The sequence below is a fragment of the Podarcis tiliguerta genome (assembly GCF_965153285.1).
Source record: "Podarcis tiliguerta genome assembly, chromosome: 5".
NCBI lineage: Eukaryota > Metazoa > Chordata > Lepidosauria > Squamata > Lacertidae > Podarcis > Podarcis tiliguerta.
The window spans coordinates 71447617-71471879 of NC_139538.1; the positions used below are offsets into that span (position 1 = coordinate 71447617).

General features: G+C 44.9%; 1 protein-coding gene across 4 annotated transcripts; it reads right to left on the reverse strand.

Moving 5' to 3' along the window:
- Positions 1 to 5541: 5541 nt before the first annotated feature.
- Positions 5542 to 19237, reverse strand: ZNF365 (zinc finger protein 365). 4 transcript variants are annotated; one of them, XM_083440105.1, is made up of 5 exons: positions 18991 to 19237; positions 15338 to 16081; positions 10055 to 10235; positions 7724 to 7761; positions 5542 to 7601 (listed from the first exon to the last, which is right to left on the reverse strand). In XM_083440105.1, exons 2-5 carry the CDS (start codon positions 16066 to 16068, stop codon positions 7349 to 7351), a joined length of 1203 nt encoding a protein of 400 aa, XP_083296231.1. In that variant the 5' UTR covers positions 16069 to 16081; positions 18991 to 19237; the 3' UTR covers positions 5542 to 7348. The 4 variants fall into 4 exon arrangements, with proteins under 4 accessions (XP_083296231.1, XP_083296232.1, XP_083296234.1 ...); XM_083440106.1 differs by having other exon boundaries at positions 5543 to 7598; positions 18991 to 19235; XM_083440108.1 differs by having other exon boundaries at positions 7458 to 7598; positions 7720 to 7761; positions 18991 to 19235.
- Positions 19238 to 24263: the final 5026 nt, after the last annotated feature.

Below are 24263 nucleotides of genomic sequence, written 5' to 3' on the forward strand. Positions count from 1 at the left end.
TATACCACACAGGACACTTGCATTAGGCTGCATCTATACAGCTATAAGGGACGTGGGTGGCGTTGTGGGTTAAACCACAGAGCCTAGGACTTGCTGATCAGAAGGTCGGCGGTTTGAATCCCCGCAACGGGGTGAGCTCCGATTGCTCAGTCCCTGCTCCTGCCAACCTAGCAGTTCGAAAGTGTGCCGTGCAAGTAGATAAATAAGTACCACTCCAGCGGGAAGGTAAACAGAGTTTCCATGCACTGCTCTGGTTCGCCAGAAGTGGCTTAGTCATGCTGGCCACATGACCCAGAAGCTGTACGCCAGCTCCCTCGGCCAATAAAGCGAGATGACCGCTGCAACCCCAGAGTCTGCCACAACTGGACCTAATGGTCAGGGGTCCCTTTATCTTTATACAGCTATAAAAAAACGCTGGGGGGGGGGGGAGAATCTCAGAGTTCAGATTTCAGCTCTACAGCGACATCTGGTGTCACAGTTTTAAACACATTCATAACTTCATCTTTTTAAAACTAATGTAGCTGAGTCCCTAGATGAAGCTGTAATTCTACTTGTGGAGCTGGCTAGGTTACAAGAGGCAGCCGAAGCAGGAGCCCCCCATCTCTGAGCAGCAAGAGGGGCAAGTGGGGTGACAACCACCCAGAGAGATTCATCCCCATCTGCCTCTCTCATTGCACTGTGACTGCAGTAAATGTAACTGCCATGCAAATAGCACACAGGAGCCATGCTGCTTAAAAAGACTACATTCAACCATTACATAGTTCACCAATACAATGATTCAGAAATATACTCTTTATTAGATTTCTCTTTTTTTAACAGTAGACTAAAATGTCTTTTGTTTCGGGAGTTACATTGCATTCCAACTGCTTTGTAACTGATTAATTCAGCATATGATGACTTGGCCAATTCAGGATCGGGGAGAAATGAAAACATGCAGCCTACAAGTGCTTTTCTTTTTTTAAAATTTTATTTTCTTTAATGAAAAACAACTTAAAATGAGATGGGAACGAATCCTATCCATAACGCCAACCCCCTTTTTCTGCTTCTCCTCAGTGACTAACGGCCATTAAGTAAAGTGTAGCTGAAGTAGTTAAGAAAGAGGAAGCTGCTACATTCTCAGCTCAGGAAAGAGACAGGCCACTGTAGCGAGGGCAGAACAACACGTTGTCAAAAGCACAGGTCAGCAGCCCCTTTTCAAGCTCCCAATTACTATTTGAAACATCTGCTTCAACTCGTCCTGTGTCCTGATGTCATTACGATCTATATTTTCCTCCCTTGCCAACCAATGATGCAAAGCAGGGACACAGAAACAAGAGATTGTTGATCTAGAAGTCACAATTGGGGAAGAGGGAACTATTTCGACAGCATCCCTGTGTCACACCCTTAGGGCCCCTCCAGACATCCTTTTTCATGTGCATTCAAGATTATTTGTGCTCATGATGGTTATCAGGCAGGTTTCCCCTCTGAGAACACCCTGCTTTGTTTCCAATAATCACGTCTCCTCGCTTCCCGCTGCAGTCCTGTAACTTTACATGCCGCAAATGTTTCGGGGCAAGGGGTTGTCCCACTTCTGTTGCACTATAACACCCCTCCGGAGAGCAAGAATGCCATAAATATTGAAAAACCATGGAACGATATGTGGGCATTCCAGTATGAAAGCACCACTAACACATTATTATTGTGTCAATGGTAGAATATTCCCCTTCCCCCCCACCCACACAAACACCCCTCGTCTGGTGGTGGCATTGTAGTTTTCTTTGACCATTTCAGGTGATAATTTCCCACACACCTTTCAAGAATGCGAGTGATGCACAAAGCCAAAGAAACACTCGTCTAGGGTTTGAGGCTGTTAGGATGGCAAAGGAAGTATCTCTCTCTGCACAGCACCTGACAAAATAAGAACACCGAAACACCTCTCTTCGACAGCACGTTAACGTGTGCTCTGGCAAAGCATCCTGTACAAAATGAGGTACCTAAACAGATAGTAAAATCTAATGGCAACTGAGGGCTGGCTCAGCCGCGTGCATGGCCCCTGTGTGAATCCCCTGAAATGGATGAGGGCAGGTGGATGCATTATCAGGAACACAGAGCTGCTGTCGAAAGAAGGATCCACGTGACAGGTCCTCCCAGATGCAGCGTACACAGTTAGAGCAACAAACAGGAGCATCTGCTGGGGACAGGGTAGCTGACATCACTTCCTGCTCCTTTCACCACGGCTGCTAGGAAGAGCCAGGAGTCGCAAACTGCCCAAGGGAAAGTGCACAGGGCCCCAAAGCATGCTGGGTGTGTGTGTGTGGAAAGCATTTTCCCGTCTGCTCACTGCGGAACCCTTAAAGAGCAGTAGTTGGCACACAGGCACCTTATTGGTCACCACTGTCTTCTAATTTTTTGTAAAGAAGGTGGAACAGGGCCACGTTCCACTGCCACCATGCCTCTGAATACCAGATGCTGGGAATCACAGGTGAGCAGTGTGCCATTGCGCTCACGGCCTGCTTGAAGGCTTCCCACAGGCATCAGTGTAGTAACAGGTTGCTGGACTAGATGGGCCCTTGGCCTGATCCAGCAGGCTGGTCTTAGGTTCTTATATTGGGCGGTATTCAAGTTTTACTTAGAGCAGACCCACGGAAGTGCCTGGACCTAGCTTAGGCTGCACCCACACAGCAGTCTGTTTCGTTTTCCTGACGTTCCCCTAAGCTGTTGATTTCCACTTGATATTTGAGCTTTCACACAACATAAAATGGACATGCAGTAGAGCGTCGCACAGGTTTGGTTGCTCATTCCCATGTTATCTGCAAACAGAAGCAAAGAACATGGAAATGAGCAGTAAGTAGGCACTATGTTCCTGGAGGTGGTTTATGCGACATGTTGAAGCTCAACTATAATGTGGAATTTAACCATTTAAGGACATGTTGGGGAAACAGAATAAACTGCCATGTTCTGCAGCCTTAGTTATGTTCATTAATTTGTGTGGGCTTACTCTGAGTAAACGTAGGTGAATACCACCCATTGGGCTGTATCCAACTATTATTGCAGCCTGCCTTGGAGCCTTCTGCTGAAGAGCAGGTAAGAAATCCAATATTTAAAAAAAGCAAGCCATACACCAAATAGATGCACGAAAATCAATGGACTTAAGTTAATCGCGGCAAAACTTAAGTAAGTTACAGGGGGCTCACTCTGATTATGACTAAGTTGGATACAACCCCTATGTTGTGTGGTCCTCATTTTCCTTGGTTGTGCTGCCATGGAGTCCTGTTGTCAGGCAGGAAAGAAGTATTTCAATCAAGTAAATGTGCCCCATGTCCTGACATCATTGTGCTAAACACTCCTCTGTTCCTGCCAGAGTCAACTAATGATATGGGGTGCAAGGTGGAGACACACATTCTATAACAGTCAAAAAAACAGCCTAGGATATAGTTAGGGGTGGTGGAGAATGGATGCCCTCTAGATATGGTGGACTACAATACCCATCATCCCTGAGCATAGGCCATGCTGGTTGGGGCTGATGGGAATTGCAATCCAAAACATTTTGTGGGTGCCATGTTGGCTACACCATATTATGGAGGCAGACCCACATCCCTTGTAATCTGTATGAATTTATTTCACTGAAGAGCATTAGCTCAGAGCAGATGTGAGGTGATTTGAAAGCTCTGGTCTATAGTGTTGGATCTGTGATAACCTACCCACCCATGGAAGTCATCACTTGATGTTGTAGTTATCAGTTGAAATAAATAAGGTTGGAAGAACCAGCCTTGAAGCATAGGACTAACAACTCAAACAGCATTGGGAAAATTGGACATATACAAAAAACAGTTCCATTTACATTATATAAATAAAACAATAATTTAACAGATGGATTAATCACCAACTTCCATCTGGAGCTATTTATACAACAGCAAATATTCTTACCTGTATTTCACCTCAGTTAAATATATTGTAAACCCTGTTTTTATTGCCACAATCATATGTGTGTTTTTCAAATCAAATATTCACTGTGGTTTAAAAAAAATAAATAAAATAAAAACCAAAACATCGTCCACAAGTCTTAACACACTTACTGTAAACCCACTTCACGGAAATACATTGTACATCTCTTATAAGGAGCATTTTGAAATAAATTACATGTAGACACGGCTGAGCTATTTTCTTCCTTTCTCTGGAGAAAACTAGTTTTGCCTCTCAACATCGCTAGGACGCGAAGATTCCTGCAAATGAGGCGTGAAGGTTAGCGGCACCAAAACATGTCCACAAGAAGTGATGGAGAAGAACATTGCAATGGAAGCAGAATCCTTCTACTTGGCAGAACCTAGTGGAATATCGTGCCTAACCTCCTTGGCCAATAACATCCCTGTTGGGTGTGCTGTACTGAGCTCTGCGGGCTTTGTATATGAAAGGATCCAAGGGATGGCCAATTGGCAGCTCAGAGACCACATCAAGCCCCGCCCCTCCTAAACTTCCCTACTGGCAATGGGTCTAATCTGGGCCTCTCTGCTACCCCAGACTGGAGCTGGCGCCACAAAACAGGATGAAACCACCCTTCTGCTTCCACTTTGGCCAACATGAGAAGCAGGGCTTGGGATGTGGTGGGGTTTGTGCCACCCTGATCAGCCCCGTCACACCCAGAAGGGAATTAGGATCGTTCCCTAAATTGATTTAGTAGTGGTGGCGGCGGGGCGGGTCAGTTGTAATAGGAGACGGCAATTTTTAATTAATCTGAGAATTAATGGCAAATTATTTTTTGAGGGTATTTTGGTTCTGGTGTGTTAACTATTGCCATAGGAATTGCGAGGAGCACAAAATATGTTACGTTGGCTTTTATCAAATTGTAAGCTTTCCTCATCGTTTATGATTCCTCACTTCCTTCAATACCTAAGCAAGACACCTATCGCGAAGCTTTGGTAATATGCACATTTATTTACATTTAATCCAGCAATGGATTAAAAGGCAGAGGCTTGTGTTTGTGGAACTGAACTTTTCCTTCCTCTCCCCTGCAGGCCTTCCTCCATGTGCACTAAGCCATGCACCAAGTCTTGAAGACCCTGAGGCCCCACAGCACTCAGAATGAGCAGGGTGAACCATCAGATGTTGCAAGCGAAGCATGTGGATGGTGCCATTATATGGTCAAGTCTCTACGTGGCAGTGGACTTGGTAAAGTCAGGAGTTTCCTGCTGTTGCTCTGTTCTCCTTGAAGAGAGATAACAATGCCTCCCCCCGCCCCGTCTAGCTTCAGGGGCTGATGTGCCTCTTAAGCCATGCATAGGCAAACTCGGCCCTCCCGATGTTGAGACTACAACTCCCATCATCCCTGACCACTGGTCTTGTTAGCTGGGGATGATGGGAGTTGTAGTCCCAAAACATCTGTAGGGCCAAGTTTACCTATGCCTGCTCTAAGCTTTCCACTACCTGTGGTGTCCAAACTTTTTTCAAAAAGGGCCAGATTTGATGAATTAAAGGGCCGTGAGGGCCGCCCAAAGGGCCAGCGAAACTTGTTGAGCTTTTTTTAAGGTGTCAAGGGTTGTTTTTTTTAGGATTTTACTCCGGATTAAGCCCCCAAAACAGACTTTGGGCCAACTGCAACTCTCATGTCAGATTCTGCAAAACAGAATTACAGGCCATTTTTTGGCTTGTGGGTCTTATGTTGCCCACACCTGTTCCAGAAAGTCAAAGTAGATGAATTAACTGACTATTTTGGCCAAACACAACCCACCCCACTTATTTGGAAGTCCTGTAGCTGCTACCATAAAGGGAGGGCTGTTACTCTATGGAAGAAGTTTGGCAGCTTATTATCACCCTTCCTTAGCCCGGCCTTCCTTAAGAAAGCTAAGAGCAGCTTACCTATGGCTCCAGCCACTGTCCAGACTGAGACCCGCTGCTTTGCCTTAACAGTGTAATGGCATCGTGCGGCCTCAGGCTTTTCTCCTGGGCAAGATGGTGGGCAACTTGACCACACACAGGGCTGCTTCAGGAAAGAGCAAGTTACGTGAAGCAAGCATTTGAGCTTGGATCAAGAAAGGCAAAACAAGCCACTCTATGTCATGCAGGGGCTCAATTGCTGTATTGTATTATTGCTCAAGGGTAAGAAAAGCCACTAGGAGCATTATGGGCCTAGCGGTGGCCACGGTTTCCCTGGCCCCCCACTACTCCCCTGAGGCCTGGACCAGACAGACATGAGTTTGAACCCCTTACTCATGTGTAAAGCTCGTGGCATGAACTTGAGCCACTCCCCCTCAGCCCAAACCAGGAGGGCAAAACAGAACAACCCTCCCGTACGCTGTCCGGAGCTCCTTGAAGGAAAAGTGAGGTGCAGATACAATATAGATAAATGGCTGCAGATGTGCTGACCTTCAAGGCACAAAACTAAATCACTGTGGTGCTTTGCTGCAGCGCTTTCTGCACCTCTAAAGTAGCCATTCAGCTGCATGGAATAGGAAGTCGAGGGGTGAGCCCTGAGCCTCCATCCTGCCTTAGCTACCCAGAAAAGGCAGTGCTGATAACCTCCCATTCCTCCCCCCACCCCTGCAGCTGGAGGGCATCTGCACTGTCTTCTCCCAGAAGGCGAGTGCAGGAATCAATCCCAACAGCTGCCCGTCTAGGCCACCAGCAGAACGCAGCTTACAGAGACCTCCAGATCGCTCCTCCCTATTTCCTGTTCTAGGTGGTTGTAGGCAGGAGAGGGAGGTAGTCATCCAATCAGATTCCTCCCAGCTGCTTAGTCCTTGCAGAAGTGGCATGGTGAAGTCTGTGCCCTGGCGTCAAAGGAAGAACACTCGGCTCAGTGCATTTAGGGCTTCCACAAACCATTTTCTAATTCTATTCCCGACCCTTCACTCTCACTAGATAAAGGGATTTAATAAGGTGCCAGGCAGAAGGAATTCCTCCAAACGTAAGTAAGCAAAACAGACTTAGGATGAGTGAAATGACGGACTCAATTGAAAAGATGCTCTTGGGAAAAATAAAGTGCCACATCTACAATCAAAGTCCTGGAAATGAGGCAGTTAAATTATTCTATATATTTACGTATTTATATCATCTATTAAATATATCCTTGCCCAAATGAATAGGGAAATATATTGTGATTTAAGCGATGGGTGGGACCAACGGCGCAATCCTAGGCCTGTCTGTTCAGGAGGAAACCCCTCCAAGTTCGACAGAATTAAGCCTGCAATCCTAGGCCCACTGACCTGGGAGCAAGTCCTGTCAAACTCAGGGGACTGAATTTTGAGCAGACAGGCGAATGGTTGTGCTATTAATCTCTATCTGTAGTAGCCCAAAGCTGCCAGATCTTGCATTATGCATTTATAAATAGATTAGGTTAGATACATACATATATCTCTATATCGTATATGGGCTCTTAGTAGAGCTGTTTGCTTTTTTTACTGATCTTTGATTTCGCGTTAACCTTGCGGGAGGCACCGACGGCGTCCCCTTTCTTCTGAGGTCTCCAAACGTCCCTCGCGCAGTCAACAGGTTCATAAAACAATTTAACTGGGTGGGCGCAGGATTTGTCCTCCTTGGCTTTCTTCAAGTGCATCCGTCCTTTCTGAAGAGAGTGAGGTTTCACATCAGGGGTGTTATAGTAACCGTGTTGGTTTCCTCGGCTGCTGCTGAGGCGAAGAAAAGGGGTCAGATTTAACAGAGAGAGCCCAGGAACAAGAGATGCACAATTTTAACAGCAACACATTTGTACGAAATATTTTGTATTAAGAGTATGAAATGACATACATACAGGCATCTGGGTTTCTTGCTGGATGATATATCTGTAAACTAAAACATACACACTTGTTATTCAGATTGACGTGACATATGGAAATAGCTCGTTTTTATTCATTTATTTGCTGACTTACCAAAGTTACATACATAGACAAATGCAAAAAACAAACAAGATCTTCCTAACAGCAAAGACAACCCAGGTCTCTTTGGTTCTGGGTCTGGCAGTCCCCCAACCTGTGCACATCATCATATAGAGGCCTATAATCAGGAATGTGTGCAGCTTTGTGTTACAATAATAATAATAAATTTATATTCTGCTATTCAGATTTTGCACTGACTGGCTGAACTCTGCAGCTTTTGTCTTGCAACCTGAATCTTTACTTAAAGTTCAATGGGGCTTGCTTCCAGGAATGAAAGCACTGCATTTCATCCCAAACTATGAGCAAACATTAGTTATTTTGCAGCTGTGATGTTTCCTATTTTGCATAATCTATCCAGGTCTTCCTATTCATGTGGCAGAGTCAAAAAGTTATATAGGGCCTGAAGCTGAAAACTCTTGATTTCTGGAACTCTCTCTCAGCTACTTCTGGGCAGGCATAACCCACGTTTGTCCAAACTTATATTTGAAACCGTAAGAACTAGGAACTCTTTTTAAAAAAATAAAAACTGGGGTTCTCACAATGGTGGGGACTGACTATTTTCTGTCCTTCCAAGAAATTCTCCCTTTCTCTCTCCCTCTCTCTCTCTCACACACACACAAACACAAACACACACAACCTGCCTGTACTCAAAGCTTATATGTTGCAAGGGGAGGGGGATGGCCACAAGGAAGCTACAAACAGTTTTAACCCATAGTCTCTGTTCAGTCCAGCCCTTTGCCTGCCACAAAGTCATGAATTTTAATTTTCTGGCATACCTTTAGATGTGTTGTACAACTAGTCCAATAAAAGATATCACTTTTCTTATTTCAATAACAGCTTTCAGGGCATTTACCTCTGACAAGCTTTTCATTTGCTATTTTGCGTCTCCTGAACAAATTAGCAGTCACGGCTCATTTGCAGCCGTGTGACTATACCAGCAGAACACATGTGCACCCTCAATTATCACGTTTCCTTGTTTATGCTTGTTTACTGCTACCTTTTTTTAATAAAAAAGGGTGTGTGTGTCTGATCCTCAAGAAGAAATTCGAGCTGTGAACTGACATTTTTTCAGAGACTCAATGGAGGTATGATAAGAGTTATCATTGCCAGCAGGTACACATGCAGTCCCACAGTTGTCTCTGATTAAACAGACTTTTCTCATATTTGAAGCATTACCTTTTTTTTAACCAGAAACCATGATGGGAGCTTAGATGGCTTTCTAAGACGGCTGGACAAATTCATGGAGGATAAAGCTATCAACGTCTGCAAGTCATGATGGCTATATGCCACCTTCAGTTTCACAGCACATGCCCCTGAATACCAGTTGCTACAGATAATGAACTGGGAAGGGCTACTGCCCTCATGCCCTGTTTGTGGGCTTCCCAGGGGCATCTGGTTGGCCACTGTGGGCAGGGGCAGACCAAGGCATTTTGCCGCCTGAGGTGAAAGACAAGATGGTGCCTCCCTGCATTCCATGTACCAAAGCTGATTCGCCTGGTAGTCTAATCTTACTTCATCACCAGGACAGCATCCTCCACTGCACCTGAATACACCTGACTTCGCTTAAGGTTTCAGGGCACACCAACACCTCATTGCTGCTGTCAATCCCTCAACACCTGCCGCCTGAGGCACCACTTTTCCTAATGGCAGGGCCGGCCCTGAATGTGGAAAACATGACTCTAAGCTACTTAGGCATTTGGTCTGATCCAGCAGGATGCTTCTTATGAGATGCGGGGGGGGGGGGGATGAACGTATACACATAGGCAACAATAGCTCTATCTTGAATTGCAACCCAAGGATGAAAGATGTACTTTCAAAGGCTAAGGAGTAAACCCTACACAGATCTGCAGTGGAGTCTCTAAGATGGCGCCTTGTATGCCTCTTTCCAGCAACTCTTGCAGCCAAACTGGTGCCCAAAGTATAGCTTCGTTTTCCTTTGGACCACATCAGCAAAGCTGAGAGGGGGGTCTTGTCAACTGGGCAGAGGTCTGACCCCCAGAAGCACACTCCATTGTCTCTCGAGACAGATGCCAAACTGAACAAACAATAGAGCAGAAATTGCCACTGCAACCCCTGCTCCACTAGAAATAGCGCTTGGATCAGCCTCCCCACCCCGGTGCACCCTAGATGCTGTGGACTATAATTCCCATCAGTTCCACTTCCTGTTCAGGTCTAATGAAAGAACACCCCCCTCATTTTTTGCCTACCACATATTCATGGACATCGCTGTAGCTGCCCACGATCTGCTGATTCTGGTAGTACTCCAGTTGCTTTTCTGCCAGATCCACCCTCTGCAGGAGATTCTCAATGAAACGCTGGAGCCTGGCTTTGCCGCGAAGCTCCTTCTCAGCAGCTTCCTCCAGGAAGTGATTAAACGTAACGACTTCTCTGAAACGACAAAAGTGCAGCTCTGCTGGAATTTGGAAGAACACTGGCGTTCCCTCCTTTTTGCTAGAGAGCAGAAGGAAAGAACGGACGGGTGCTACTTTTTAATTTAGGGACACTCTTGCCTGTGCTGTGAATATATTCAGTCCCAGGTGCACTGCTGACCTTCTCAGAACCACCTGCACACAGCCAAATAAATGGACATCACTGGTCCTGGGGAGCATCCTTTAGAGAGGACAGCCTTCTGTTTGAAGGGCTGCCTGGTTTAAAGATAAAGGCCTTGAAGTTGCCATCAACAGTAAGCAACTAGGCCACAGACCGAGCAGACACACAAGCTCATCTGGTCTCAGTCTTCTGCAGTATGGTGAAACTTACCATGTTTTTATTTCAGTTAAAGTCATTGTTTCTAAATACACATCCATACAGATATAGTGACATGTGCAAATAATATGCAAATATCTGTTCTTTTGAGTGTGAGAGGCATTTCCTTTGGCGGGGGGCGATGAATAAGTGATCACCTTAATGCTTCTAGAAATAACAATAAATTGAAGGGCCTTTTCAGACAATAAGAAGCTTATTTATTTTGTGCCACAATAATTTGCCCCCTGTTTGAAAATGGGAAATACAACCTCTGGCACCTGAGAGGCATCTAAGCTTGCAATGAGAGCTTCTCTTTGCTTTTCCTGCTGAATTTTGTGGAATCTGAATGCTTAAATGTGCAAGGAAAGCCTCCTTAATGGGACCCAGGCATTCCTCTAGAATGGGGCCTTTCTTGAAGTGAGAGATGGTTTCAAAGAATTTTATGATGACATTATGCAGCTGTTTAGAGTGTGAGCATCATTAGCAAAAGCTGAACCAAGTAAGAGGTGCAACAATGAGAAGCCAATTAATCAACAAAATCCATTCCAAGTGTTCAGCAATATCTTGATTCCTCTTCTAGAGAATTAGCAGGAGGTTCAGCAACAAAATCCAGCTGAAGTTAATAAGCATTCCCACTAGAATGCAAAACTGAACAAAACCCCCATTATGTCTTGAAGAACATAACCAAGAATGTACTCAAGCCACATTTGCACTATACATCTAAAGCACTGTGATACCACACTCATGGATGATTCCCCCAAAGAATTCTGGGAGCTGTAGGCTGTTATAGATACTGAGAGCTGTTAGGAGACTCATATTCAGCCCCCAGAGTTGTAATTCTCATGAGTGGTTTAACAATCAATCCCTCTTCCTAGGGAACTCTGGGAACTGTAGTTCTGGGAAGGGAACAGGGGTTCCTAACAACTCTCAGCACCTTTAACATACTACAGTTCCCAAAATTCTTTGTGGGGAAGGCTGCTCAAAGTGGTATCACAGTGCTTTAAATGTGTTGTGGGAATGCGGCCTCAGTATGGTAGAAGAGATGCCTCTGAAAGACTGTTTTCCTTTTAAAAGGGGGGCTGGTGATTGATTGATTGATTGATTGATTGATTGATTGATGATTGATGTGTTTGTGTGTGTGTTAATACTGATCTTTGCAGTGATATATGGAAGAAAAAGTGAATTGTTTTGTAGCAATCCCAGAATGCACGCACAGACACCCAAGAGACCAATTTGCTTGGAGCAGAACTGACTTCTCTGTACCCTCACTGGGCAAATATGCCAGTAAATATGCCAGTTGTACAGAGACAGCCAAGCCATGCATATACAACTGAATGTGCAACTCTTTTTTTCTGCCTTTCTCCCTCCTGTCCTGTGTTGAATCGTAATCTCTCCAAAGGTTGGGAATGTATTTTGCTGACTGTAAGCTGCTTTGAGAGTGGCTGAGCGAGTGGCGGGGAAATGGCATGTAAATACAATAACAGTGATAATTATTATTATTTATCTGTCCAAAGGCCCACACTTGTTGCTGCCACAATATAAAGGGCTTCGCTAGCATTCCCATTTGTTGCCGTTCTTTCTTCTTATCTCAGCTGCACTCTATCTTAGGCTGTTGGTTTCAACTCCCTCTTGCTCTTTTCAAGGCCTGTGACAAAAGATGAATGTGGCTCCAGCCTTATGCAATGCATTATGGGATGTCGTATCCACACAACAAGCTGTTAGGAGCGGAGCTGCATGGGTTTTGGATTCTCCATGGGTTTCCTCACAGAGGGCAGTCCCAAAACACCAGCGCAGTGCAAGCACAAGGCAAGCAACCAAAGTCCAAAAGGGAATAAATAACCTTCATGGTACAGAGTTTGCTCAGCTTCATGAGTTTGCAGCATTCCCTGAGAAGAGAAACATATTGACTTCTTCTTCTCTTGTCCCCTGCAGGACTTTGTATGAAAAACAAGGCCATTCTTTAACACGTTAAGTGTGGGGAACCTCTGGCCCTCCTGATGTTCTTGGACTACAATTTCCATCATCCCTGGCCATGCTGACTAGGCCTGATGGGAATTGGAGTCCAGCAACATCTGAAGGCCCACATCTTCAGTTGAGGCAAACTGGGAAGAGGATGGAGAACTCCAATATAAGATTAAAAAATCAGGTTGGCTCTAGGTGTGCGTGGAAACTCATTCTGGTTGGTTGGTTGCTAGCTGTTTCTAAGAATTTTTCATGATGCTATATAAGATATCTTATGTTGTACCCTGTGCTGGTATTGGTACTAATGGAGGGCAAGCTAGGAATTTTTAAAATGAATAAAGAACACCCCCTAAAAAAAAGGAAACCAATACAGATTTTTGAGCTTTAATTAGCATAAGTATTAGAAATGTGAACCCTTTTACCTTCCCAGCAAAAAGCTCCCTAACCTATTTTTCTGCAATTTGTCAGGCTTATCCACTCTGAAGAGACACCGGTGGATTCCATCCACTTTGGCCAAAAGAGGGGGAATTTATGGACATTTTTAGATTCCCCCATTATAGTGAATGGGGCACATACAGCTTCGTTTTACAGAATGGCTCAGAGCATGAAGCATAAATCAAAGCACAGAGAGCACAGTGTGACTTGGAAGTATATTGGGATTTTTAAAATAGCATAGGTATCTTGGAGACCGTGAATGTCCCTAGTATTGCATATAGAACTGCAGCCTAACTTACTAGTTGGCACATTTAGGATTGCTGCCTTAAATGTCTGAGCTATAGGGCTAGCAAATTTTAACAACAGCAGCACTGTACATTTAATTTGAAAATATTCAGGTATTTTGAATTGCTTGAAGGGTGTCTAAGAGTGCTAACCGAGACCGCAGTCTTTCAACCATTTGCTCCATATTCCTTCTACTGGTGTTGATGAGGAACATCACAGAGTGGGCAATCTGAGGACTGCAGTCTTAAGTAGTTCACATATAAATAATGTATTGGCAATTACTACATTTTTAATGAATGCAACATGAAAGTATTTTTAGAAGAGCTGGAACTGCCAAAATATCTTCGGTATCTGCTATGAAAGCCAGCAGGAAACCAGATTATGACTCCTTCCAAGAGACGATCCCATCTAATGCTGTTTGCACCACTTACTTTCCAATGAACTGAGGGTGGGAAAGGGGTACTTGAAAACAAGACATTTATGTCTTTACCTCCAGTTCTGAAGCTAAAGCACATACCCTTATTTATAGAGTAGCACTTTCCTGTATAAGTAATCTTACCGGATGCCATGAGAGCATAAATGTCTTTACCCTTATTGCACAGCTTGTTTAAAAGATCCATCTAATAAATTTGGATTGCTTGGATGATGCATGAATTAGTATACCCTGATGCGTGCCTTCTTCGCATCTCAAATCAATGGGTCTATGCTTCAAGGCAGAAATCGTATGCTTTCTAAAGAAGCTAGGTGCCCACTGGGTTGTGGAGAAAAGAAGACACAGGTGTGAAAGAGATGGGGAGCAGACATATAGTGAAACATTGGTGGGAAACCTGTGGCCCTCCTGAAGTTTTTGGACTTCAGTTCCCATCAGCCCCAGCCCGAATGGCCAATGGTCGGGGATAACGAAGAGTTGGAAATGCCAGCAATTTCAGGAGAGCCACAGGTTCCCTATCCTTGACGGAAAGAATAAATGGATTAGCCGATAGACATGTAAACAGCCAAATTCTGTGCATTAAGAAGTCCAGGTGTGATCTGCACTCCTAAGGGCTCTCATGCATATGTGAAGCACAACCTACACAGGAAGGTTCTTGCTCTCATCTGTGTCGCAAAAGATTATGTGTGTAGAATTTCTTGGTTGTTGGTAAGAAGGCAGGGAAGTGGGAGCTGTCTGAGGGCAGATGGAGGTCCGTGGGCCAGTGCCTCACTCACCCTAATGGAACAGAGACCAGTGAATACTGGCCTTCCTCTACCATACCTTGCCTCGCAAGTCCTCCTACAACAACCTCACCCCAAACTCCTGTGACAGATAGGAATGACACGAATTATGCTACTTCAGAGGTTGAGGGCCACACTGCGGCGCCCAGAGCAAAAGTGGGCAATGCAATAAATGCATTTTCTACCACTGTACAATAGGTGACCATACACTTCAACATTCCTCCAATGAAAATAGGGATGTCCTATTTAATAATAATAAATAATAATAATAATAATAATAATAGGACAACCCTATTATTATTAATCTTTTACTATTTATACCCCATCCATCTGACGGGGTTGCCGCAGCCACCCTGGGCGGCTTCCAACATATATAAAAATATAATAAATCATGAAGCATTAAAAAACTTCCCTATACAGGGCTGCCTTCAGATGGCTCAGGGGTCGGATAACTCCATACCCTCCAACATTTCTCCAATGAAACTAGGGAAATCCTAAGGAAAAGCAGGGCATTCTGGGATCAAATCAGAAACCGGGGTGGCTTCTGTAAATCTGGGGCTGTTCCTGTAAAATAGGGGCACTTGGAGGGTCTGGGTTACTTTCCACCCACATTCACACAGCCCTCCCTATCCTCAATCCAGACACACAAGAAGCATTATCAGAGTTCAAGGACCCAATCTAGTCAAACGAAAACACTGGAGGAGTTTGCAAACCCTGGCCAGCGAAGGGTGTGGCTCAGGAGAGTGTGTGGCCTGAGGAGGATTCTGAGGGCCAGCTAGAAAGGCCACATTTGACCTCCTAGACCTGCGGTCCCCCCTCGCTGTCGTCCTTCTCCCCATCCTCCCACTTACTCTTCCTTCCTGTGGAGCTCCTCCTCTGACTCCGTAAGCCGCTGCTTCAGCACCGCGATCATCTCCACCGCCACGTCCACCTGCCTGTTGAGGGCCCTCTCCCGCCTCTGGACTTCCTGCTTCTTCTGAGAAAGCTGCACAAAAGCTGCCCGAACCTCCAAGAGCTCGGCCGTCTTTTGGGACAGCTCTTTGGTAAGCTTGTCGATCCTCTTCTCGATCGTTTTGTCCACCGCCTCCACCATCCGGTTGAACTTCTCTCTCACGTGGGCCTCGAAGGAGGCTTTCGAGTCACTTGTCGCCAACCCTGGCTTAGAAATCGGCTCGTCGACGGATTCCCCTGACGTGTAATTTGACCCCAGAGACGCAGGCCTTTCCGCTTCCGCCTCCAGCGGCTTCCTGTTCCTGGTGTTCTCCCGGGCCGTGTCGCAGAAGTTGAGATAGGACGTCTTTGGTTTCATGACACCGGGGCCGTCGCCAAGCATCCCTGGCGTCAGGGGCTCGGAAGAAGAGATCAGGTCTGCGTCTCTGAGGGAAGAAAAGAGGTTGCATTTTGTCAGAAGGCTCCGATCTTCGTAACTGTGGCTGTATTCCAGATGGGCTCTCAGGGATGACAGGGTCCTGAATCTGGTGCGGTCCCCGCATCGTGGGCAACGGAACGGCATGCAGACGCTGACATTTTCAAAGGACTCCTGCCAGGGGTATCTGCTTTCTTCAAAAGTGTTCTGTTGCATTACTTTCCAGATCCTAAAAGAAAGAGAATCGTAGAATCATAGAATTGTAGAATCTGGAAGGGACTCTGAGCATCATTGAGTCCATCTCCCTGCATCGTACCAGGTTTCTTAGTCTCCACCCCCATCGTTCAGCCCAGACACTGAGGTCCAGCTCTGAGGGCCTTCTGGAGGTTCCCTCACTGCGAGAAGTGAGGTTACAGGGAACCAGGCAGGGCCTTCTCGGTAGTGGTGCCCACCCTGTGGAATGCCCTCTCATCAGATGTCAAGGAAATAAACAACTATCTGACTTTTAGAAGACATCTGAAGGTGGCCCTGTTTAGGGAAGTTTTTAATGTTTGATGCTTTACCGTGTTTTTAATATTCTGTCACCCAGAGTGGCTGGAGAAACCCAGCCAGATGGGCGGGGTATAAATATAGGTCTGCATCCCAATATAGCTGTAAGTCAAAGGGTTTGGAACTCTGAATGGAACATTTCTGAATTCTGCATCTGGGAAACTTCCATTTCAGGGGAGGAAAAAGAAGAAGCTGCTTCTACCATTGGTCCATTCCAGCTCAGTATAGACTACACCATCCGGCAGCAGTTTTGGGCAGAACTCTTTCCCAGCCCTCCACTCAAACAGGGATTGAGCCTGCCTCCTTCTGCATGCAAAGCACATGCTCTGCAACTGAGCTAGAGGGAATCAGTTATGCAGATCCATGATATTTGCATACATTTATTCTCTCTCCCTAGCTGAAGTCAGCGCTAAGATTTGAGCTTATTTTCAGGATTTGGGGGCTAGAATGAGGCTTGAGAAAGAGAAGGGAGCGCAGGAAGAGACCATGGTAGTGGTGGAATCAGCACAGTGGGAGCACATCTGCTGGGCATGCAGAAGGTCCCAGGCTCAACTGCTGGTTACATGCATCTCAGGAAGCAACACTGGAGTAAAACCTAAGAGGCATCTGCTCCTCAAAGTAGAGAATACTGAACCAGATGGACTCAGGCCCAGTCCAATGTACACTTGCTTGTAGTAAGCTTCATCATGCTCATTGGTCCTTACTTCTGAGTAAACGTGCATAGGTTTGAGCTGCAATTGCATAACTCAGCGTAAGGTGCTTTTCAAGATCTCTAATGGACTGGAAGGAGAGCTACATGTTCTCTCAAGATAGAGTAGGTTCTTTATAGAGATAAGCACCTGAAGGAGCTCAAGAAATGTTAGGGAGCAGAAGAGGACACTTCTGAGTCTCCTGGAAATTCCTTGCAGCACCTTCCTGCATTTTGGAGCCTTTCTCCATTAAAAGACATGGTACCCTTAATTTTTTTTAAAAAGGGAAATAGCAGCCCAAGGTAAGGTCTCTGAGACTAACGGGAAATGAGTGCAATAAGGATGACAACCTTTCAAGATCCTGAATTACCACATTTCAGGATGGTTTTATGAGGTGTTGTTTTTATTATAGGACCTGATTGATTGGGGGGTTTTTTAGTGTCAGCCACCCTGAGCCTTGGATGAACATAACAGCAGCAATTTCATGCTAGGCAACTTGGTCACATGGCAGTGTGCATTCATAGACCTTCAGCTGTCAGCGTGTTTCCGGGATGTGGGCATGACTCACTTAAAGTTAAGCACTTTTCAAGCCTCATTGATTTTGGTGGGAGAGTTAAGCATCTGCTTAATGCTTCCACTTTGCTGTGCTCTTTACTGGTGTACTGTGCTGATTTGTCATAGGTGAGGAGGAAGGACCTTAGCTCAGTGGGACAGAACAACTGTCTTGGATTCAGAAGGTCGCAGGTTCGATCCCTGGTGTCTCCTCTATGAAACCATGAAGAACTGCTGCCAGTCAAAGTAGACAACAGCAAGATAGATGGACTGATTGTCTGACTCAATATAAGGCAGCTTCCGATATCCTGACATACCCATAGAAATAAATGGGACTGAAAGGTGCTTAACTTTGGGTGACGCCATTTACTTACTTGTGCATTTCTGCAAACACAAACCAAGCCTTGTGTAGGACACGCAAATCAAGCTTGGTGTCAAAATAGGTTTGGGAAATTAAACTGGTCGCCTTCAGATTTCAGCCCAGCAGCACAAAGTCATCGAATATCTGATTTGCAAGGCATTTTGAGGCCTCCTCTACATCAAAACCACATACCCTATTCATTGAATACTCATAATTATTGAGTACCTAGAAATCTAGGGCCTGTGAGAGATGCTGGAGAATTTTGGAAAAAGATAAAATCCTATACAGTATTTACAAATCTTCCTTGCAAGCTTGCTTTCTATTGGATGTGTCCTTTCGTAAGCATTGTGATATTGATATATCTGGGTCAAACGACGAGGCTTTCTATATTAGTCAAGTTGGGCAACAGACAGCGAAATATTCCATTCCTCCTCCTCCTTATCTTTGGCAAATCAACACCGCACACCACAGCACAGAGAACACAGCAAGGTGAAAGGAAGCTGAGCACCGGCAAATCTGCAGATGGGGGGATGGAGAGAGAGAGAGAGAGAGAGAGAGAGAGGTGGGAAGTCTGGATGTGCGCGCGTGTGCTTTACAGTGAAGATCAAAAGGGATGCTGGCATTGGGAACGGGGGAGAGGACGGCAGAGATGCAGCCTGATACAGAGGAGCGGGTGGGAAGAAGGGGACCCGCATTAGTGGAGGACGGAGAAGCGCTGGCCACTATGCAGAAAGATGTCTGCAGCCAAGCGGGTTTGCTGAATGCCACAGCCAGCGCTTCCTGCACGATTTGGGGGGTTTTGCAGCCTGGCAGGGCGCCTGGCCGGGGATGCCTGCCTGCCTGCTTGCCTCTCTCTGGCCCAGGTCTCCAATGCATCTTGAGCCACCTGCATCGGGATCCTTCCCGGCCCCCTTGCGCCCTCCCCCCCCCCCGTGCGCCCCCGGCTCTCCCCGGGCTCCAGGCTGTGGCGCAGAGCGCAGCGCTTACCTGACTTGTTGCTGTGGCGGCGGCGGCGGCGGCTGCCAGCGGTGCTGATGCTGCGGGGAAAAGCCGTTTTCAGCAAAGCCGTAAATCACGCCGAAGCCGGCGCGGTCACACCCCTCGCCCACTCATTCACACCCACCGAGGAGGAGGATGGCGAGGCGAGAGGCCTGCCTGGGTAGAGGCTGGAGAGCAGCGCAGAGATCCACGGGGAGAGAGGGAGGGAGGGATCCTGAAATATCCCACTGGAGGAGGAAGGGAGAGGAAAGCAAGGGGGGGGGGGGGACGCCGATGAGAGCAGATCGTCTGCCTTGGTTATTTTCCCCTTAAAAGGCGGAGTAAAAGGGACTAGGATCACAGGAGAAGCTTATGCATGTCACTTCTAAGTCCTGCTGTGCTCAGAGGGGCTTAGTGCTCAGTAATGAGTTTAGGATTATTTTTATTTTATTTTTTGTTTTATCCTACTAAATTTCTATACCACCCACCATCCGAGGACCACAAGGCAGTTTAAAATGTAAAAACCCAACATTACATAACATAGCAACAAATGGAAAACAAATCCCGCTCTGTGGGTGCACACGCACACATTAATTAGCAGCCTAAATTACTTAATGCACTCTGCTCATGCCTAGTGGCCCTTTCATCTCTTCTTGCTTCGCAATTCCCAAGGTTTGAGCCTTGGTGCTGAAACCCAAAACCCAGGGATGAGCCCTCTTCCAAATTAAGGCCTGGGGCTGGAACATTACTATCTCTTCTCCCAGTGCAGTTCACTCAGTGGCCGCTAGGGTACATGCTCAGGGTTATCATGCGGATAGGAATTTTAAAACACTTTGTACACTTAAGTGTTAAAACAGTAATTCTTGACAGTCTGATGGCTGGTGTGATGAAATTCTGAAATGTGAGCAAGAGAAAGGGTCTATAAAACTTTGGGAACTGAAAATGCCACAGAATATATTTAACATGATCATACGACCCAGCTATTCTCTGTGTCAGCCTTTCTGCTGTGTCAATAACCTTTCTGCTGTGGCACCACCTGGCGTAAGAATTTGCCTCACTGCAGAAGTCTACCAGCACATGATTCTTTCCACTAGATTATGATTTTTTAAAAAATAATAATACAAAGTATTTTTAGTTCTTGAAAGCTCATTTGCTGCTTTTAATGCAGGTCCGTTATTTATATTGTTGCTTTATAGCTGCTCATTTTTTTGTTTTTTTTAAGAGAAAATTTTTATTGTTCTAAATATTTTTGATCATTGTTTTCTTGAACTTCCTAGGATGCCACCTTGATCTTTTAATGGAAAAGCATTCTGCAAATAAAATGTTGTTTAGTCATTTAGTCGTGTCCGACTCTTCGTGACCCCATGGACCAGAGCACGCCAGGCACTTCTGTCTTCCACTGCCTCCTACAGTTTGGTCAAACTCATGCTGGTAGCTTCGAGAACACTGTCCAACCATCTCGCCCTCTGTGGTCCCCTTCTCCTTGTGCCCTCCATCTTTCCCAACATCAGGGGCTTTTCCAGTGAGTCTTCTCTTCTCATGAGGTGGCCAAAGTAAAATAACTCTTGCCAATAAAACAGAGTGGATGGTGTTCTGGAAATTACCTTTAACAGGAGTCAGGATTCAGACACAGAGGAGAGGAAAGCTGGTCCCAGACCCGAGTGGCTGTTGTCACCTGCCGAGGTGTGGGACTCAAAACAGCATGAAGCTGGGAGCTGGGAGCTTTTAGAGCAGTTTTCCTCAACCTGGTGCCCTCCTCCAGATGTTTTGCAGGTGGGAGATGTAGTCTAAAATATCTAGAAGGCTACAGGTTGGGGAAGCCTGATTTAGAACCCAAGATCCTTGGGGTAGTTCTACCTGAGCAAAATATCCTCAAGGAAATTTCTTTTAAAGCGGAGCTTTTTTATTATTTAATAAAGTAGATGATAATCAATTTTGTCGTTTTAATTTAAGGAACATGTGCTTTGACAGAAACGTGCCCAGGTATATTCTGAAGCAGTCACTTTGGGTTTTTAGTTGTGCCACTCAGTGAAGTACCCAGCCATGACAAGTAATCAATAGTATTAGCTGGCATTAAAGTGTTCGTGGTAACTGACTTTGGTAGTTATTGTCAACTGGCTGCAAGACCAGTTTTCTCCCTCTCGCCTTCAAAACCACTGTGTGATATTACAATATTCACAAGCTGATTTATATTTCGGTCTGGTAACTGAAAAGTGCTCAAGTATAACTGGTTGTGAACTCTTTTACACTCCATTGTATTGTTATGTAGTGATTGTTTATTTACCTATTTTGTATTTATGGTTTTAGGAATAATTGGATTAGAGTTACCCAAGCAATATAAAAACGTATTTATGTATGTGACCCCTGCTGCTAGAATGTTATACGCCCAAGGATGGAAAGAAGAAAATGTCCCAACAAAAGAAGCATGGTTAAAGAAATTAATGGACTATGCAGAAATGGCAAAATCAAAAGAAGAATAAGAAATCAAGAAGATCAAGTTTTTAAGAAAGAATGGAACTCATTTATAGTATATTTCCAAAGTTATTATAAATAAATTAAGATGTTAGCAGGGTTAATGTAAACAACTTGCAGTAAGAAAAAACAACAACAACAGCAACATATAAGTAACATAGAGGGTAAATAACAAATTGGTGTAGTTTGGATATGCAGTAAATTAAAATATAAACAAGGAACTGCAGAAAGAGAAGGAGAGGTGTCTAAATGAGAGAATGATTGTCTGTGATTTAAAGCTTATACTGTATATATTTGTCTGTGATTTAAAGCTTATATATATATTTCTAAAAATGTATTTATGGCTGTATGTTAAAAAAAAGGGTTTTCTTGTGCTCACCATTCACCCCAGACTGCTGGTGTGTCCGCCTTCCTGGCTATCAAAGGGCTTTGCCTTCTCCAACAATAAACGGGCATCATAACAGAAGAAAAAGTCCTGTTGTGCAGATGAAATGTATCATAGGAAGGGAATACACAGCAGGCCTTCTATGCTTCACCTTAACAATCATTCAGGGCTATGGGGAAGGAGATGCTTCCTAATGTTGGCTGATCCCAGACTGTGTATGGCTTAAAACATTAAAAACAAAACAACCAACCATCACCTAAAATGGAATCCAGCAGGCAGTGTTGTACTTGCAGCTCAGTGCAATGTGACTCTGGGAGCTCGTGTGAATCGCAAGATTATGGTTTTGGGGGTGGTTTTTTTCCTACTTGCCGTAGGTAAGGTCCCCCATGGAGCTCATCAGCAGTCAAGCCTGGAAAAGCGGGGGAGAGCTTTGCCAAATCCTCATCTCTCTGGGGATGGCCTCAGTAGTCAAATCCATAAACTGGGTCCATGGGATAACTCCAGAACTGCAACTTAATTTAACATCATGGTAGTGGAGTGGCACCGAACAAAGTGAATAGCTAGGGGCAGTTGCTCCAAAACTGTACGCTACTTTACATCAGACAACAGGGGAGAGAACTATTGAAAAGTTTTTTTAAGAGTGGTGTAGTATATTTCGTGAGCAACATATATAGGCCGCATACCTTGGCTGAAAAACAGGAAGATGCTGATAAAGGGGCCTTTGATGTGATTAAGGCTACCTCCACTAAATGATTCACCAGAAAACCACATCAAAGGAAGAGGTTTGGACTTCATCTTAGAACTTACTCTAATCTCTCAAGTGTAGGGAGCTATGAGCCATCTTTCAGATGAATCACCTCAGTGTACTGCTGATAAGGCAAAGAAATAAATAATAGGTTGGACATCTAATAAGGTACTGATTAACTCTTTATGCACATCTCTGTAAAAAAAAAGAAAAGAATAAGATCAAAATAGCGGGTGTGCTGTATTGTGGTTTGAGTGTCAGATTAGCACCTGGGAGAAACCAGGGTTCAAATCTCAGGGGAGGGGGCACTTTTATCCAGCTGTTTTCATGTGAATCAATTACAGAAAGCAAGCTAGTGGTGGCTAAATTCAGCTGCTGCCAATAGGCAAATGTCCTAGGCCAGGCCTAGGATGGAGGCAAAACCAGCTGGGAATCACGAAGTGTTGGAGGTCACAAAGCATAGAGAAAAACTCTGATGCATCTATACAATTGGTTGTATAAGTTTAAAACACCTTCCTGAGCTCTATCTGTGAAATTTGGATTGTGTATGATTAGATGCTTGCTGATACACCCTTTCCTGTGCATGGAATATGTCTTGCAGTCATTCTTAGCATGGTCTGAGTGGTTTTCTGGTGTTCCATGTGATTCCAGAGACCACGGTGAAGACAATAGTGAGGATTGCTGGAGAGCCTAATGTTTACTTGATGTTTCCCTTGCATGCTGAAGAGGCTATCCACTTGACAGTTTTGCATGTGGAAGTTCAACTGAATACCATCTTGACTTTTCAGCAACACAAATTGCCATAAAGGACAGTTCTCTCCCACAGCAGAAAGGGGAGGGGGAGGCAGCTGTCTAACTTTTTTTAAGCCTTCAATCACTTTCCCATGTGATAGCCACAAGGAGAAAATGTGATGGTCCACAACGGCCAAACCAACCAGAAGGAAACAAAGTTTCAGAATTGCTGCTCTTATGCGTTCGTTTTTTCCACAGTACTTTCCCTCTCAAAATAGTTTGAATGAAGGTGAGAATCAGCTTGAATAACTACGGGTGGGAATATACTTGTATGTGTTTGGATCCCTCCTGTCATTCAGAGCTGTTTGGCTAAACGTGGCCCTTTTTTTTTAATGTCAAAGGAGAGGGAAATGTTGTGGATTTGCATTAATTGTTTATATACCTATAAAAGCTACATAGTACATCTTAATTTTCAAGCCAATTTACTAAATGGGGATGGGGGGAGCAGAGGAAGAAGCAGCCTTCTTTTCTGAATTATTTCTGTTGTCAAGACAACAAAAATGTAGCACACGGAAAGAGCATTATTAATCTAGTGGCGTTATGTTGGTTCAAGTACATCAGCAGCATTCAGTCTTTCTTCGCCGTCTAGGAATAACAATGACTTCTCATAGGTAACTGTTTGCCACAGTAAAACTGCTTTGTTACAGATATTTAATATCCTTTTAAACAACAACAACAAAATAGTAACGGGGGGGGGGGGGTGAGTGCCAAGAACAAACCATTTATGAAGGCCTTGTTAAAATGTTTCGTTACTTCTTTGGCATATTTACCAAGCAGTACTAGAGTTGGGATATAGAAAAGCTTGCTACGGTTGATGAAGGCTGTGGCTGAGGAAAGAGCACAGAACACCCTCAAAACAGAACTGGCAATGCAGAGTAATTACCCACC